Here is a 20,372-nt window from a genome sequence, read left to right on the forward strand (position 1 = left end):
TTAAATTTACAAAGAGCGGATAAATAGATTTTAAAACAGACTTTATTAGATTTTAAGAATTCGTGGTTATTATATATGTAGGTGGACATTACAACGAAAATACCCTAAAGATAACCTTACTGTATTGGTTATTAATAACCCGTATAAACAACAAATAAAATTGCTCGCACACTTCCCTCTTATTATGAAAATTATTTGAGCAACAATATATATATAATATTGATAATTAATACGCCATTAACATGAGTGAAGCTATTTCCGAAATTTGTTAACTAAATAAATCCGGTATAGCATTTAAAATTCAGTGTTCGAGTGCTCGTATGCAGTAAATAACTAATTAATGTTTGCTTAAATTATTAATACTATTTAAGCTTACTCGTCAATTTTATATAAAAAAAATTGAATTAGTCTCATTGAATGGAAAAATATATACAAATAGCATAAAAAGTAAATAACAAAATTTTCATAAATAACTATCTGAAATTCAAAATACCGCTTTAGTGTTGGGAAAATACTAATTCCCGCGCAATAACAAATAACCGCAAAACATCACATGTACTAATGAAATGAAATATCAAAACTTTAACAACTAAATTCTATTATATATAAACATTATATGATTGTATAAAAAATATTGATGACGTTTATTTTGTAGAGAAATAAAAAATAAACAAAAAGCTCATCAGGAACTGACGTGATGTTATATCCAGATACATCTAGGCACTTCCTAATAATTAAACCAACATTAGACATAATAATAAAAAAAAAAATGTGAGGAAGGAACGTTAGGAAGAAAGGCATTAAGTCGTTTAAGAAAATGGAAACAGAATGACATAATGCCCGGATCTTAATTGTCTAACAAATAGAAACATTGTACACCACTGATGGTATCATAAGGGGGGTCAAGATACGTTGGTTTATGAATTAGTTCGACCTGTCACTTTACTATAAAATGGCTGTCGAGTTGTTGTGACATCACAGTGCAATTTTCGTTCAACAACACAACAGAAATGTTCGCTCTACAGACATATGTGAGTGTCATTAATACATTATTAATATATTTTTTAATCTAAGTGAAGGTTATTCAGTATAGTGCATATAATCTATAATTAATTCTTGTTTTTTTAACTACATAATCATATTTAGAATAAATATATTTGTTTATTTATAATATTCGTAAGGATTCGTATTTTTTTTTACATGAAAACCAATATCATTTTACATAAAAATCGGATTTTATAAATTAACTGTCAGAACAAAATTGGTTCATCCTAATCAGCCTGGCCAAAACACTTAAAGTCATATTTTTTATAAGTTCCGCATACATGCCGTAAGTATAAATAGATTTTTTATACGCTACTAACATATACTTCATATACTATATATACATATACTATATATATATATATATATATAAAGTGATATATTCATGATTATTATGAGTAAATAAACCAGAAGGTTTTCAGTAGAAGAGGGTCAAACTATGCATGAAGTATATTATGTCAATCTTCGTTTTATATGGAAACATACGGCCTAGTTTTTGTTCATGTATTTGTACTCGTAATAAAAATATAAAAAAAAAATGTTTTTCATCACAAAATGTATATTATTAGTATATAGTATAAGAATTATGAAATCACATCAGAATTAATAATAATAAAACTGATAGATAATAAAGATAAAGTATAAAATTTAAGTAATATATTATAACACAATAGAAAGGTATATATATATAAATAATTTAATATAAATATAGTAAGTAAACCGATAATTTTACCCGTATTTACTCTGTAAATCTTAAGAGTTCGTATACAAGTCTCGTGAAGTTATCCGGACTTATTGAACGTCAATACAAAACGTGTTACAACTTATACACGAGACGAGAACTTAATTTATATTCATTGAACTGAAAAACTTAATATCCGTTGCGTGTAACCGTTGAAACAAATAACAGACGAGACTAATGAATATATTAAGTGATTTTATTGAACGCTATTAGGAAATATCTTGAGTGCTGTATCGTATTATGAATGGCGTTGCCTTAAAAGTATTATTTCACACGAGGAAAATATTTTTATTTCTGTCACTAACTCCTACAATACTTACAGAATCTTATGAGTATACTTTGTTTTTATATCAAGCAATGATTGATGAGTTTGTTAATACCATCGTAACACGAATATTACATTATAAAAAAATATTAGAAATATAAAAGCCTTATTAATGTAAATATAATAAAGTTTTTTTGATTTTAATACAGATTTCAGCAACTATATTTCGATTTTATGTGACGTTCTTAAACAAACCAGTCTTTGTATTGCGGTTTTTAAGGCTTTTAAACCGTAAATTTATAGCAACCATTTATCTGTCTTGAAGATTAGAATGATAAATGTGTGTCGTATTATCATTGTCATAGAGTTTACTTTTGTTTATAATATAATGTATTCGAATATAGTTTGTGCTTATACACCCAACGTTAAAGGTATATCCTTATTAAATGTCTTATAATTATTTCAGATAAATAATAAAAAATAAAACTAACTCACATATGTTTAACGTAAGTTGTTGATAAAATTCCATTTCGGTTTATTGCTTTCAGATTATAGCCGGAGTAGTGGCAGCGAGTGTCGCTCAACAACAGGAACAATGGATGCCTTACAACAGTAACTTTAATTACCAATCACAATTACCATACGATCAACAGGTAAATAATTCTATTCATAATTCTGGTCTTTATCCTATTAGCAAATTTTTATATGGCAGTAAATCTAGAACTCATCTATAAATGATATAATAACAATAACTTAAATAAAGTAATAACAGAGCACATTATATTTCGATGTCAAATTTGTTGGTTGTAATTCAATATAGCCGGCGATTCTGCTGAATTTATTTTCAACATTTTTAGGGTCACAAATTACGTTGTCTTGATTGGTGAAGGCCTCTTATTATTTCTCGTAAATCCAATCTACTTTAACCAAGTCGTTTGATGAAAGAAATAAAAGACTCGATTTGTGGATATGTCAATGGTTAATGATTTTAAATCAGTGTGGGCTTTTATGTATTCACACGTGTATTTAAATATACATAAATATATGTATTTACATTCATCTGTATGATCTAGATTGACGCCAGTTCGAGCAAGACTGTTTAATATAAATGAGATTTGAATTCGCCTTCCGTACTTAGTAATAACAATTCAAGTATCAGAATACTTATGTAGAATTTTTTTGAAATAAACAGGTATCTTTAATCACTTTTCATAGAAAATTACTATATGAAAAATATTAGAACGTAATGTAATATTTTCTTTTTATAATATGTAATTATATCGCCCTTTGAGCAAAAATTTAATTAATTTCTGTTAAGAAATACTCCATCCAATCGAAAATGTAGCTCACAAATTTCATTTTATATGGTTGAAGCTGTAAAGAATACCTTATTGATATATTAAATTGTATAAATAAATGTATAAGTTTATATTCTAAATGTAATGCAAAACTAATGTTTTTTCTTATTCTTGTTATAATCTATTATAAATGATTGCGAAACACCTGATATTAAGTAACAGTTACGTAATAAAAACAGAGCAAAACTAAAATCCATTCGTGTACCGCTAACTAGCTGTTATGCGGAACCAAATCTTTTTTATCTTTTGCAGCGCTACCTTTAATAAACTGTTACAGAATGAAAAATGAAAAAGTAGACCTTTAACTTTCACAATACGTTCGCTATTTTTGCGAATATACAAAGAGTTTATTACTTTCTTGCTTTTTAAGGAAACAATTCTGTTATAGAAATAAGTAGTGTTATTATAAAAAAGAAATGTATTTTTTTTTATCGTAATTTATTAACGGCATCTCAGAATCTTTGTTCTAAGTAATGGCTATAAATGTACAATTTCTTTTCAAAATATTTGATTGTAATAGAATATTGTATGTATTTAGGAGACATCAATAGTAATGGATTTATTTATAGTTTCAGCCAAGCGATTACTCCGGTAACTTCGATTTTGGTGGTCAAGGACTATCTGAGCATGGGGATTATGGTGGAGAACACGGTGGTCATGACTTAAAATCTTACTCTTACCCTGTCCACCAGCACATAGAGGAAGAGAATCCTGAGCCTATTAAACACTACAAAGAAGTCGTTGTCCCAATTCCTAAGAATGTAGAATTCAAAGTTCATCAACCAGTTTTGATTCCGGTGCCCCATCCCGTTCCAATCCAGGTTCCAGTGCCTAAAGCAGTTGTCATTCCCATCATAAAAGAAGTTTCAATTCCCGTAGAGAAATCTGTACCTTACCCCGTTGAAAAGACGGTCCATGTTCCCAAAATCAAGGAAGTGCCCTTCCAAGTGATCAAGCATATCATTGTTCCCGTGGAAAAACCAGTTCCCTTTAAAGTACCCGTGTATGAAACTATTATACACACAAAGAAGGGATCTCACAAGATCTAATTTTATTTAAATCTTTGTTCTTGTCAAACCCCTCTTCTCATTATCTGGTTTCACAAACTTGGTCAATATTTTTTCCATTCTTATGTATCCACCGTATCATTATTTTATTTTTATTAAGTTTTTGGTGTGTTTGGAATCTCGTTTGTTTGTTCCCGTGCGATTGTGTTGTAAATATTTTTTATTAGATATAAGTGTTATTAAAATATTTGTTACAATATAAAGTTGAATTTATTTCAAACCAAACCATCGTGATTAAAGCACATATGCATATTATTTATAGATATCATTTCACAATCATTTCATAATTCGATTTATGCCGATGGAATTGACATAATAAAAGTAAAATAATTGTACAATTTGACATATATTTTTTCCGATGATAAGAAAACAAATTCTATTTACATAAATATGTTTAATTTATTCATATTCGTAAATTACATTTTTTTTTCCTTATAAATTTTTCTTTTTGTTAATATACTATCTCAAAGTTAATGATGCTATGTGCTTTCAAAATTAAGAATGTTTGTCCCTAATAGCAAATTATCTTGTTTATGGAAGTATTCGCAATGACGTGGGAATGCCGCGATATAGTAATTGTCAGTTATGTGGTTCAAAATTTATGGTATTATAAATGTAATTAAAAATATAATATAATTTGGCCTACATTAAACAAACAAAATGTATAAAAACAGAATTAAACAAAGTAGATACTTAATGGGACTAAAGGGACAGTATCTACTGTGCCTCCTACTGCTTATTCTTTCTAATTAGTTTTACAGTTCACAAATTTTTCATTTAAAATTTACTTTAAGTGTTAACAGAGGCATATATTTGAAGAAATTATTTTTTAACCTTCTCGCACCAATACCGTTTTTCTTCTCCTTTGAAAACCAAATCTTATATAAAAAAGTATATCAAAAAAATAAAAAATTTAGTGAAAGAGATTTTTTTTTTAATAAAACATTTAATCTGCTTTTCATAAGCAGAGTAACATACAATATCAACTTATTCGATATTAATAAAGTCAATTTGTGTTGACAGAGTATTTAAAACATTCCCCATAGCATTTATACGTTCATAAAATTTTAGATATTTTATATATCTAAAAATAAAAATTTTTTTCACATATCGCTTTAACCAAACATTTCATTTTCATATTAAGTCTTTATTTGCTTTGCGGTTTCGATTTTATTATATTATATTTTCAGTTCCATAAGTCGTCCGTAAACAAAATTGATGTTAATAATTCAAAATACGACGTCATTTTATTTAATCTAAAGATATTTCGTTTTTCATGACATTATTGTATTTTATATCAAAATATTGTATTAATATACAAGAGCATATCGTTTAAACATATTATAATTATATCCAACATTTAAAACCAGATCAAATATTGCTTCCTACCTGATTTCATCCGCTCATATTTACTTCAAACAAACACTCCCTCAAGTTGATTGCAGAAATGCAATCGAAACGCGAGATTCAAATTATACACCTGACGCAAAACTGTTTACGCCGTTTTAGTGAAACTACCAACATGTATGCTATCCTAACAAATTTAAAATTGTCCATATAATTTGGTTGCATTCGAAAAGGCTTATTTTATAAAAAATAAACAAAATATTATCCAAGTTTTTAACAGAATATAATGTATTATAATTAATTGTTAACACACATATCGTCAAAACTATTCTCAGAATATATAAATAGGAGTGTCAAAGTTTATGAATCATGCAGCGCCTTACATAGTAAGGGAAATATGTTATGTGCTGAAAAATGATTTACTTTATAATTAATAGATTTTTTTATGTAATATTTTGAATTTATAGATACACTTCTTAACTTTTAGTTATTTTAAAAATTTTATAGAGCGAGAAGTCTGCATAATCACTGCTATTGTCTATGGACATGCAAAATAATACTCAACAACCAAGCAAAGGTATTGTTTTACGATATTTTAAAGACAAGAAATTCAAACAAGAATTTTAACTTTAAAACAAAAAAGAACAATATGGCAAGAAATTATTTTATTTAAAATTAATATATTTAATTATTTTAATTATCCTTATAATATTAAATAGTGGTATCTTTATAAGAAAGCATAGGATAGTGTTTATGATGTAAATTGTCAGGGATAAAATATAAATAAAAAAAAAATCTTATAATAAAATATAATATTTTTTATAAATAGTTTCATTTAAATTACTTGGCGCTGAAGGACAATAAGAAAGAGTATTTCTATGTCAGTATGCTTTTTAGTTTCAAATTGAATTTAGTGCTGTATATAGCGTCTATAGTCTGGGTTAAAGTCTACATTTTTATATGTAACTGATATCGGTATTGTACTGGAACGGTTATTTGATTAGGAAAACGACGATATATTTCCATTTATCCTAGCTATTTATTTCAATGTGAGCATACAGCCTAGTTACAAACTCGAATCGTACTTTATTTTGTATCCATTTTAAGTAAGGAAAAAATAGGAATAAAATATATGAATCGAGATTGATCTAGTCAGAAAAGTAAGATTTTGTAGATATCCTGGCGAGTTTTTGAACTACAAGCCTTAATCACTGTAACAATGAAGGCTACATGTGGTGTTAAGTATTAAAAAAAGAAAAGCTTTCACGTTGCGTGAATCTTACAAGAGATAAAAGTTTAGTAAACAGAGAAGCCTTGAAACACGGAAAGAACGCATTTAGGCCAGGCCTAAATAAGATTAAGTAGGTTTCAGACGTAATACCTTGTCGAGCGAAAATTTTGGGACTAATTGCTTTTATCCTCAGACTTTGAGTGATATAACAATAAATGAGGTTTTTTAATACTATAAATCACTAAATGAACAATTGTACAAACTCGTTAGCTTGTAAGTGAACTTTTCAAAGTAAAGAAGATACTCGATTATTAGAAGAATATTTTTTTGTTCATGGACTGATTAACTTCATTATTAATGTCAAGTTGTTTTGTTTTTATTATTTGTATCTGTTGAGTGACGAAGACTCATGAGTCAAGAAAGTACCAACTATTTACAAACTTTTAACTCTTAATCCATTTTTATATTCTAGATTTTACCTCCAATAAAAAAATGGATTTTAAAACTATCAATGTGTCATATCATTCTTATAGAATATGGAAGATTATTATTATTTATTATTATTCTTTCCGTGTATGAATAGATTACTGATTACCAATAATAACAATGAAAGTGAAATTTGTAATATTCTGATATGAAATTATACAAATATTTGATTTACTCAAAATTAACGCAGAACATACATTCTTATTTGGCTTAAAAGAAAAATAATAATATTTCTACATGTACAAAAACAGTTAATTTTATAATTTAGATATAAAATTTAATTAAAAATTGAAAAAAGGATATTATTTAAATTAATGGAATTACGTAAGTAATTATAATTCATATATTTTTTAACATAACATTTAACACATTAAAACCACGTCTCAGATAAAACAAAAACAGCAAGAGATAATCGATTTCTGCAGTAAGGCATTTCGAAGAGCAGTTTGTTATTAGAGTATCGTAGCAATGCTTTCTGCAACCCAGCGCTTGAGAGATTACAGAAAATTTCGACCTCCAATTGCTGTAGAGAGAGATATGCCTCACATCCCTACTACAGAGGAGGACGAGATATTGGATTACATGGTGATAAAGTCCGGATGCAACACCCGACTAGTAATAGTAATGTAATCGGCCCTATTTACTAACCACGCGTAAATGAAAATTATTACTTGCATTTTTTGTCAAGTACACTGCTCGATTTGTTAGACAACCAACGGCTAACTATTTTTCGTGGGGATTTGTATCTCCAGACGACGACGACGATGACGGAGCACCAGCGTATTACTCACGAGAAGTACGTGAGCATCTCAATAGAGAATATGGTGATCACTGGATTTGTCGAAGTGGACTGATTCCATGGCCCGCGCGGTCTACAGATTTAACACTTCTCGACTTTTACTTGTGGGGTCATGTCAAAGACTTGGTGTACCAGTCGGAGCCACAAAGTGAGAATCACTTGGAAAAATAAAATTGAAAGTGCACTTCAAAGAGTTAAAACAAATATGTATATTCTTGAACGCATAAAGCGAAATATGTCTAAGCGCGCTCGTTTGTGCGTTAGGGAAAGAGGTGGACAATTTGAATAATTGTTAAGTTATGAGGAATAAAATTATGGTACAATGATATAAACAGTGATTTTTCGAAACCGAGAGAAATAACTAACAGACCTACGGTAAAATAAAAAGTTTGTTAAACACAAAATTTTTATAACTTTCAAACATCTGCAAAACGACTGTACTAGAAAATTTTACAATAATTTTTGTTGCCTCCAAAAATATTTTATTTATATATTATTACAAATATTAAGAAAATACTCTTTTATCTAAGTAGACGTTACCATAGAGAAGAATAAAGAACTGTTCATTGATGGTTGTTGGCCAAAAACAATCATTTTTTACCAGGTGCACAACTAATTTCCTTCTTGATCAGTACATTTATTGAAAGGGAAATAATAACTTTATAATTTATTATTTCATACATAATCATTAACTTGATTTTGCAGTACGTTCACAATAAATAAAGGAAGCTTTAGCTATTTACGACAGTATAAATAATTTAAGAGGTTCTGTGATACTCAATGTACGAGTGTATATATATTTTTTATGTTTTTTGATTTTATTTAAAAATCACTAGAACGAGTTTAATATAGTTATTTCGTATTTTGTAACCCTTCTCGGTTAGGTAAACGCTTAAACTAGAATTACCCAAATTTAACAATACACTCAAAATACAATTTAGTCTTTATTTTAGGAACGACATAGCTTCAAAGAGTTCTTTTGGTTATCAAACAAGTTTTTAAGGTTTATATAAAAAAAAAACCTGTCATATTTAGAAACAATTAATTTTCTAACCCGGTACGTAGGCGTTTGCGGTAAAAAAAATTACTAGGACTCGAGTAACATTGGAATAAAAAAAAGAAAAATATTCACCGAGTTTTATTCATAACAAAGAGCCTTATTGATGTGTGATACTTCAATATTTCAGTATTAAATATATTTATAAAAAAAATCTAGTTGCAGTAACAATATAAATGGACCCGGCAACAACAGCTGATATATACTGAAAGATCATACCTATATAAAATACATAAATATGTATCGTTATCAAAATATATTTAACCGATGTTTATTCTTTAACCGTTGTTTAATATTGAAATTCACGTTTTATATGTTTAATCACCGTATTTGTGTCATTGTGAATAAAAAATATTTTCATTTTAATTCTTTAGTTTTTGACCTTATCATATTATTCTTTTTGATGTAAATGTACACAGCAATTTTTATAACACTCATCGACCCAGTATGATTTTATTTTGCTTGTGAAGCGATATGACTCTTTCTGTTAAAAAAATGTCTATTGATTGTCAGCTACATATTTGTATGTATTGACAGCTTAAAACATGAAAACTTATTTATATCTTAAATGATTTTTAAACATTTAAAATTATCATTTACATATGTGACTTATTTTATTGGAGCTACTATAATGGGATTGCTTACTACTTTGTTCCTGTAAGATTTTAATTTATGAGTACAGACATTTAACGAATATATATTTTCTTCATAATTTTAAACAAATAAATATAAAATAATAGTAATTAAAAAAGAGTTCACATCTTTAAACTGTAATCATATAACGGGAACTATGCATAGGAAATAAATAACAAGTGCTACCTTTATATTCCAAATACTCTCTGACAAACCTCAATTGCATCAAAAGAACGTATCCATAGAGAGAAATATTACATTTCACAAAGCGAAATTTGTAGTTACTGCAGTTCACGATACAGTTGATACTTTATATGCATCCAACATTCAATCTTAACATATGCATGCACATTTCATACAATGAAAACTCACAGAAGGAGCAACATAAGGTAGAATTCAATATCTATTATGGTTCCTTGTCAAGATACTCACCTTTGTCTACAATTTGAAAGATCGCGATTTTTCTCCTAACAATAGCCTTTCAGAATCATATTCAAGTTATATTGAATATATAATGACAATTACAATCGCGGCTACCACTGTCATTTACATAAAATTGTTATAATGTTATCATCATCATCATCATTTAGTCACTCTTGGTCCACTGCTGGACATGGGCCTCTCCCAATTCGCGCCACAATACCCGGTCCTCCGTCTTCCGCATCCAGTCCCCTCCAGCGACCTTTTTCAGATCGTCAGTCCACCAGCCTATTGCCACTTCAGCGAGCTAATTCTGTGAGCTATGTCGGTTACCTTGGTTCTTTGTCGGGTGACCTCATTGCGAACTTTATGCTTCAAAGAAACTCAAAATTGTTATAATGAAATCTTGTATAATATTTTTTATCTATTTATAGAGAACTCATTTATAATTTTAAACTCATACAAAATTGAAAAACAAATTTACATATACATAAATTAAAACGTAATAATATAAAAGTAATAATTTTTTGTCACGAAACATTTTTTGAATATTTTGCTATTTTAAAACATAAGGCACTTGAGTAATAAAACTATTAGAGTAAAGAATTTTGTTTTAATATAATATTTTGGATACTTACTCCTAATTATGTTCCTTTCCAGCTTTAATGTAAATATTAAGAATAAATCTTTTTATTAAATTTTGAATCAAAGATTCATTTTGTTTAACATCTTTCATGTTTGAATATCATATGCAGAGCAAAATATTTGTCACCTTAAGCTAAAGGATTGAATCACGAGGAAGCCATAGATTGTCTATTGTCTCGCGTATAATTGGCACCATATTTGTCAAGCTATAACCCATAAAAATTTTCAATAAGTACTCTTGTTAGTATACCTTCTGATATCAAAACAAATAGTTGATTGAAAGCAATAGTGAAAATATGAAGTTGAATATTAATTTAATGAGACTAATCATACAGTTATCGATATTACTCGTAATGATAGTGATGTTCTTTATTATTACGATGTTTTTATACAGCGTGAAATACTGGCCGGATGTGTATAACTATATAAATGCAAATATAACAATAAAAAGAATACCAAAGATATCAGAAATAGAAATAAATATGACGATATATGATTCGACTGATATAAATGAAACGACTGATTTAAACGATTTCAATGATATAACAACAGAGTATTATGGTGGTGACGATTATTTTTCATTAGACGAAGTAGAAAATAGAAAAAGAAGACGCGTGGAACAAGATATAGATTATAGTGATGTACCAACGAAAGAAGACATTGATGATTATATTTTCGAAGTTCAGCCTGAGAGAGATCTAGTCAAAGATCTGGCGGAAAAAAATGAATTGACAGCCAAAGATACAGAAGATGTTGAAGTCTTAGAAGGAATTTTTAATGGCAAAGAATATTTAGGATTCGTAAGTATATACTATGCCAACTATACCTTATAAAAAATATCTTAGGTATTTCCATCTATGATACTTTGATACGATTATTCGATATAAAAAATATTGTTACATGTAACATAATATATTTAGGTAATTCCTATAAGTTAGATACGCGAGTCAAGAAAAATAATATGTCATATCTTTGCAAAAAAAAATATTTAAAATTCTTTTTTTTTTTGTCTAATCTAAAAAAAACATGAACATTTAATATTTAACCTGTGTATTATATATAAAACGTAGCATTTATTCAATATCTGCCATAGAAAAGTTTTAGACACAAACGTTTTGAAACTTTATTTCCGACAATGGCTAAACTGTTGCAAAATGCTATGCGATGACACTAAGTTTCGTGGGAAAACTTCGTGTGATAAAACAGTAATTTATTGTGCTCGTATAACAGAGCTAACTATAAGTGCAAACTAAGATCTTATTGAAATTTATCTGTAGTGATCACATTGTGGTAAAAATTTTACTAATATATATATATTAATGTATTTTTTATATAGCCAAATATTTTTTCAATCTATATGAAATATCATTATATTGTTCATACATTTATCATAATTAATAGTTTCTATTCATTTTAGTTTTATTCCATATAAACACTTTATTATTACACATCTATCATTTAGTTTTATCGAAAAATTCTATGAACTTACTGTTCGAATAAAACGGGAAAAATAAAATAAGCTTCATTTTAATTTAATCACATTCCAATAGCATTTATAGTTTTGTTATGTTCAACGTGCATTCAAATAGCTATAATTGTTGTAGTAACATTGCATAATGCATGATTGGTAAACTAGTTGTCTGTCCATCAGTAGAAGCTTGAAGCTTACACTTAGAATAGTCTTCACTTATTGTCCAAAGTAATATATCAAAGTCAATTTTAGCACGAACTTCTCAAGGTAAGGTCATTGTGTAAGATCTTATGTGGAAACAAACGAATTTAGACATTACGAAAATTTATATAAGGCTGTGTTTCACACGAACCAAAAGCTATAAGATGTAATTACAGCGAAGAAGCCTGCATTTGTTTAATATCATGCGCGAAGAATTCACGTTCTTGTATTTGAATTTTAATATATATTTAAAATGAAGTTGGTATTAATAGATATATTACTTGTGTTATTTGTTAAAGTTATTCCAGTTTATAGTGAGTGTGATACTTATTTTGGATGCATTCAGGACACATTGTTTGGATCTTTTATAAATCTGAATGCTACAGAAACTCAAGTTAGTGACGTAGATGTTCCAGGTTTCGAGAATGTTAATTTAGAATCAGATAGTGTTGATACCATTTTGAAACATATATCTGATTTATTTGAAGAATTCGTTGCTGACTATAATTTGAGTTCACAGTTCGACGTAGTTCGTAAGAATAGTAATAAAACATCAATATTTGTTAAAACCATTGAAACTGATAAATTTAACGAAACCTTTGTGAAAAATATAGAAGATAAGAAAAACACTAATGTGACACATTCAAATACGACGAATAAATCAAAGGATGCTGAAGAAAATACTGAGTTACCAACTAAAGAACAATTTCGGGTTATTAAAATGAACGAAAAAAATAAAACAAAAAAAATAAAAGTGGAAACACTCCACAAACCGGTTTTAGATGTTAATGAATTGTCAAAAAAAGTGACGGAAAACGAGATATTAGATATAGATTCGATAGATTACGATTTAATTGATAATAGTACTGATTACCCAATAATTGATTATATAGATCTGTACAAGGATACTACTAACGAAGATGTAAATATGAGAACAACTGTTTTGACATATCCATTAGATGATACCGTTGGTATACAAACAACTACGCTAAACAGTTATATAAACGAGGAAATAAACAATAAAGTTTACGTAAGTAATTAATTTAAACATTTCTTAATGAGGTTTAATTCCAATCCTGAGATAGCGATCGTACTTGAAGTGTAGACAATGCAAGACGAACAATTTCGTTATCATTCGTATACTAACGCTGGTTTCTTTAAGATTTTATTTCTCATTTTAGTTGTATAAAAGTTAGAGGTATTTTTTTTTTCAATATTTTTTCAAATCATTTTTAGATCGAAATAAAATTAAACAAATAAATGGAATATAATTCAAAGAAATTACACTTATTACTTTTTATTTGGTATAATTTAATCTCGAATAATGACATTGCATTTTAATCCATTACGTATATTTAGAGATACTGTATAATGCAAAAACAATATTAAGCCAAACAAAATAACAAAAAAAAAAATCTAACGTTATACAAAAAAATAAAACTACAAATAATTTTATATTTAAACAGTTACGACGTTATTTTATATTATTAAAAAAAAACAAGTTATTCTTTTCCAACATCTAATTCCCCTAAAGATACATTAATCTTGAAACGAATAAATTGAAAACTATGAAATTAATTTTTAATATCTGATATTTCTACCAGTAAGCTATTTGATTAAAAGTATAGTTTCCGGATTTATGATAAGATACATTATTCTACCTGTTACTTGACTTTTGGAGAAATTTGCAGTTATATTAAAAAAATATATATTTTCTTTTCTTTTTAAACTCCCTTTATCTTTTTTGTCATATCAATCATAAATGATGGTCGTGTTTGGTGTACGTCTTTTGTAACCTCTTAAATTGCATTACATGACCCAATTTTGAAACTATTAATCACTCAATATTTTTATTACTCAAAACTTAATAAATTTACAAATGGATATGTAACAAACATAGATATTTTTATTTATTTTTAATTATTTAAAAAAGAACAATTGGTTTTAGAAAGATTTTAGATTAGATAAAAGATTTGTTACTGTGTTATATAATTAAAATGTTCAACTAATAATGACAACTGCTTTTCTGGTAGCGAATAATATGAAATTTTAATATTCTATTGAGATGTCTCCAAAAGTGCAGCCAAGAGACGGAAATTTATGAAAAGTATTTCTTAAAAATGTGTAAATTCTGCAGTGAAGTTTGGTAAAGTGGATAAAAAAAATGATTGGAATTTATCTCCTTGAAATAAAATGTTTAGGTTTGGGATTAAAAGGAAATAAGTTTTTGAGTTATTTTGGTTGTAAAATTCTCATCCTCTTCCGACCTATAAGTGTTGCGTTAATTTTATATATCGTAACCTTTTAAATTCCATAAAGCTTAGACCTATTTCAAGAATCAAGCGATTATAGTCGGTTCTCATGAGTACCTAGTAAACTTTAGTATTTAAATGAAACTAGTATTATTCGGATTTACTACGCGGATTTTATTATTTAAAAAACTAGGTGTCACCTCGTCTGCCCGTGATCACGGTTGCTGCAAAGTAACCGAAACGTCGGCATTGTGTAGTTTTTTAAATAATAAATTCGCGTAGTAAATCCGAATAATACTAGTTTCATTTAAATGAATACTCGCGAAAATCTTAGATCTAACTTTGGTATTTACGTAAGTTTTTTATTTATCTAAGTTTGTAAAATATGTGTGATTAAATTTATCTGTAGTTTGAGGTAGAGCAAGTCTAACCATGAATATGTATTACGTAAATAAGTTTAGGAGTCTGAAGCTCATACTTGTTGCTTATTTTTTTACATGCGTTCCCTTTTCTCAGATTAACATCTGGTTATTATTGGTAAATAATTCAAACATCACCACAAATTGATTTCATTTATCATAGGCTAGTAATATAATGATATCATTTCAAAAGTCTCCATTGAATCACATAGTTGTCATTTGTTTTATATCATTATAATTACTACAATTGATAAATTTTCGCATTCACATGCAAATTATAGTAATAAAATTTTGTATACGCATCACCGGTAGCGAGAAAAATGTTATTATATTAATTTAGGAACGCCTGTAAGATGAATTTTATACATTAAAAACATAAACAAACTCTACATATTTTTGTGAATTAATGGTAAGCAACATCCAAAAAAAAAAATAAAAATCCATACACTAAAATACTGGAATATATAGTGATAATAAATTTAAATATTTTGCCATTGATTGTCTTCACTGTGCCAAATATTGCGCGCCGGTTTTAATAATAATTGCGGCCGTAAACTGTATACGGGCGGTTTTATTTTGTTTTTTATTCAGTTTTATTTAGAATTACGTTGGTAATGTCCCATTAATATTAAAGCGATAAAAAGTATTCGCACAATTTGATTTTATTGCATTTTAAATGAAAATGCGGTAAGTTACTGGTAAAATAACATTGATGTTTATATCGAATTCAAAATAATCATATATGAAGCATTTCGAATAATATGTTTCAGCTTTAGTAACGTTGTATGGATCATATTTAATATTTTCATTATAAAATTAACTTGTATTTATAGCATATTAATTACATAATATATCATTTATTTGACAGTTGCTTATGTAATATTATTTACAAAATTTACACGTATCCAAATAATAATCTAAAAATTAGAGTATATTTAACATATGTTTCTGAATAGATTTTTTTTTTAATTTGTCAGGATGTTGTGAATAATGTCTTTAGCATATTGAGATCTAAGATTTTCGCGAGTTTTATATATTTAAATGAAACTTATATTTTTCGGATACTATACATACATACTCCCATCTAACACTCACATCTCGTCTGCCCGTGATCACGGTTGCTGAAAAGTAACCGAAACTTCGGGAGTGTGTAGTTTCTTACAAAAATAAATCGCGCGTTGTTTGTCCGAAAAATATTAGTCTCATTTAAATGTCTTTAGCAGTCTAAAAAAAATATTTGAAAATATTATATCGATTTTCTTGATCTGATATTTTTTTTTTCAGACAAAAGACTGCAGTAATACTACTGATATCGAAGAAAATATATTTCCATGGGTAACGGCGATATTTATTAAAAACGAAACAAGTAATCAGTTTGATTACTATTGTGATGGAGCGTTATTATCAGATACAATTATAATAACAGGTAAATACTATAAAATAAATTTTACGTCTATTCCTTCTACTCGGATCTTACATTATATTAAATTTGTTTAATATAGCCACTGACGTCAATATTTACGTTATTCTCTGTTAACGCTTCGTTATTCTCGGGTAATAGTTCCCTTTACATTTATTGTACATACATCTTTTTATTTTTCAAAAATAGTTTATATAAAACAGACGTATGTATATTGTAACAAGTTTTGGTGTAAAAAATGATGTATGAAATATGCATTGATGTCATGATTAATCTGTTGCTGTTAAGGTTGCAAATAAGTATTGTATGATTGTAAAAAAATATATTAGTGAACACTATTATAAAGATTTCAGTGATATAAAAAATTGTATTTATTTAAATATCATAATCACTTTGTACTTAATACTTTATGAATAATTATGAATTATATTTTAAGATCAATGCTTTAGGTTATTTACAGAAATCACTTTTACTCATACCTACTTTTATTACTATAAATTTTACTTATGAATTAAATTAAAGCATTCCAATAAATTTAATTAAATGGTTGTTTCAAAAGTTACAAAAAAAATGTTATATAAAAAAAATCAGACAAATTATACTTAAGATAGAGTTATTACCTACTACTCATATTAGCTTTAAAATTATTATCAGCGAATAAATTTCATATCCTATTTTGATTTGATTTTTACAGCTGCAAGTTGTATTCAGAAGCCAAACGCTACAGCAGATGACATTCTAGTCATATTAGGAAAGAGATCTCTTCGTGACATGACAAACGACGAAATGATTTCCAAGGTAAATATATGCATACTAATAGGATATGTTGATCCATAATAATGTTTTAAAATCTATATGTATGAAAAAATTTGGAATTTCAGATAAAAGAAGTACATGTACACGACAATTTCACTGGTTCGAATCACGACATAGCAATCATTGAAATGGCAGAACCGGCGACATTAAGTGATCGCATCCAACGCGCACGTCTTAGCGGGGATCGGGGCAAATCTGCAGTGAGTGAGATATCATTAGTCTCAAGTATATTTTTTATACATTAGACCTTAACTCATTTTCACACTTTCCCTTAATACATTTCATTCACGTTGTAAAGTGTTTTTTTCTTACTATAAATCAACATATTAAAAAAAATCCAATCTGATTTTTTACTGATTTAGAATTTTTTTATATATTTGTCAGGGAAACCAGAATAGGGGAGAACTAAGTTTTTGATCTGTTTAAAGTTTTCCATTACTATAGCTTATTTTACTTTTCATTCCTAACCGGAAAACAATCGAAAGGAATGAGATAAATTCTATATTGTTTATTTCTAAGTAACAAGTTTTATAAGTTAGCTGTTAATCACCCATGAAAAAAATTAGAAAATTTTTTATTTTTAGACAACCGGCTGGGCTATTTCTGGTGCTCTAACGCTAATTCCTTTTGAAGACGAACATATAGATTGTAACGAAACATTACCTGAAAAAACATTTTGTGCTGTCTACGGAAATGGTGAGACCGAATAATCTAGTCGAATAATTTAAAACAATTTGATGTTATCTTGAAGTACTGAAAGTATTTTCTTTACTTAGATATTAGCGTCTGTCCAAGTTACGGAGGTCTGTATGCTACCAGAGGAATAGACGGGTGGTTTCTTCGAGGTATACGTAGAGCCGATCCTACTAATAAAGTTTTTTGTATAAATCGATCTTTGGTTTACACGGACTTAAAATACTACAGTGATTGGATAAATATGTATGTTAAATAAATATGTATATAAAAATAAATTATTTTGACAGTAATAGAATAAGTTTTTATCCAAACTAAAAAACACGTCAATCGGTTACATAGTTTTGGACCTTTATGACCGCTTTAACTTAATTTAACTTGATAATGCTTGAAACCATCAATATCTATCCAGAAACTTTCATTTTGCTTCATAAACGTATAAATATACGAAAGTATATTATTTTTAAGTTACTTATGTTGTTTCCAAATTTTAAAAGAGGATCAAATAGAACATCTGGTTACAGCCAGTATTATATTTTAAATATATTTTAAAGAAAAAGAAGATTATGACTAGAAATATATAATAGAAAAATAGTAATTGAAGATCTTTTCACCTAAGTAATTGTTTGTTTTTAAGTCATCTTCACTGCATTTTTATGAATCTACTTTTTATTTTACTACCTGAACGTATTTAATGATGGTTATCGATGTTTTTTGATAAATAATTTAGAACAGTTTATAGAGATAAAAATTCAATTTGTTATTTATAGTTCCCAAAATAGATATTTAAATTTGATTTCATAGTCTTTTGATGGAAACAACGCTCATATCTATCATGGTTTGTAACAAATGTCAGTAAAAATATGCTCTATATTTATTTTTTGTATTTGTTTTATAAAATTTCGCATGATATTATTCAAGTAAATACAAACAAGGACATTTTAGTATATTTTGTTACGGATTTTGCTGCCTAATGAGGTTGTTAGTTAATTGACAGTGTATGGTTTTTTAATTATTTTTTTACAAAATATATACTTTTTATAAAAAAATTAATTGTATTATCTTTTAAATCCTCTATTTACATAATCGTTAGGTTGTTGTCTTCAAAACGTTGAAGACTTCTTGACCTCTACTTTACTCTTGCCAAAAATTTTAGAGACCCATCCAGTCCGGTCCAATAGACTAAGGACCTCATCAAATCATTTATAAAATTTTTTGCTTTATTAATGGATACTTGACAGTAACAGAAATAAATGTCTTATTTATAAATGTATCTCTACTTTTTCATGATTGTCGAAAAAAAAAATGTGATGAGTTAAAATATCTTTTAACTTTTTATATTAAATAGTTATATTGTTAAACATAATTATAAATTTTCTATATTATTATAAAAGAAAATACGAAATGTATTATGTTACTGGAAGTCAAGATATGGGTTAAAATTAGGGGAGATTTATTAAATACACTGTTTTTGGACAATTTTGATGATACAGGAGGGATATTCATCAATCATACAGACAGGAACATATTATATTCCACTTTATTTTAGTACATCGTTTTATTTTAACAAAAAATATTCTCTTATATTACATTTTCAAGGTTATTCAACTTACAAAAAAAGTTCTTATTTTCATTTTCATTTTTTTATTATTGAATCTCATTATGGGTATTACAAAAAAGCTTGGTAATACTTAATAGTTAATAAATTACGTGCCTTGTCCACAAACTATGTTTGGTAAAATCTGCCAGTGTTGGAAGTGCATCGCATGCACAGACCCAACTAAAAACCATTCGACATGGTCTTAGTTCATTTGTCCCTTACTCCGGAAGGTAAGAAAATTTATAATTTAACATTCGTTTGCTGATTGTCGGGCTTGGAAATAGAGCCCCCGAGAAACCGCGGCGCTCCGGGCCAATGCCACCGGTGTCAACTATAGGGTCTGTTACGCACGCCCGCGCTGCGTAAAGTGCCTAGGTGACCATGATACATCCGACTGCAGCAGGGT

The 20,372-nt window shown here is 27.8% G+C and overlaps 2 protein-coding genes across 4 annotated transcripts; both read left to right on the forward strand.

Annotated features, from left to right (window-relative positions):
* Positions 1 to 766: 766 nt before the first annotated feature.
* Positions 767 to 4,679, forward strand: LOC116773573 (MAGE-like protein 2). Its single transcript, XM_032666054.2, has 3 exons — positions 767 to 1,031; positions 2,600 to 2,704; positions 3,979 to 4,679. The coding sequence occupies exons 1-3, from the start codon at positions 1,011 to 1,013 to the stop codon at positions 4,456 to 4,458; spliced, it is 606 nt and encodes a 201-aa protein (XP_032521945.1). The 5' UTR covers positions 767 to 1,010; the 3' UTR covers positions 4,459 to 4,679.
* Positions 4,680 to 11,349: 6,670 nt separating this feature from the next.
* Positions 11,350 to 19,639, forward strand: LOC116773660 (trypsin-2-like). Of its 3 annotated transcripts, XM_061528742.1 has the most exons (7): positions 11,756 to 11,894; positions 13,660 to 13,796; positions 16,722 to 16,863; positions 17,552 to 17,655; positions 17,739 to 17,873; positions 18,258 to 18,369; positions 18,450 to 19,639. In XM_061528742.1, exons 2-7 carry the CDS (start codon positions 13,695 to 13,697, stop codon positions 18,623 to 18,625), a joined length of 771 nt encoding a protein of 256 aa, XP_061384726.1. In that variant the 5' UTR covers positions 11,756 to 11,894; positions 13,660 to 13,694; the 3' UTR covers positions 18,626 to 19,639. The 3 variants fall into 3 exon arrangements, with proteins under 3 accessions (XP_032522049.2, XP_061384726.1, XP_032522048.2); XM_032666158.2 differs by lacking the exon at positions 13,660 to 13,796 and having other exon boundaries at positions 11,350 to 11,894; XM_032666157.2 differs by lacking the exon at positions 11,756 to 11,894 and having other exon boundaries at positions 12,788 to 13,796.
* Positions 19,640 to 20,372: the final 733 nt, after the last annotated feature.

This window comes from Danaus plexippus (genome assembly GCF_018135715.1).
Source record: "Danaus plexippus chromosome 22 unlocalized genomic scaffold, MEX_DaPlex mxdp_27, whole genome shotgun sequence".
Taxonomy (NCBI): Eukaryota; Metazoa; Arthropoda; class Insecta; order Lepidoptera; family Nymphalidae; genus Danaus; species Danaus plexippus.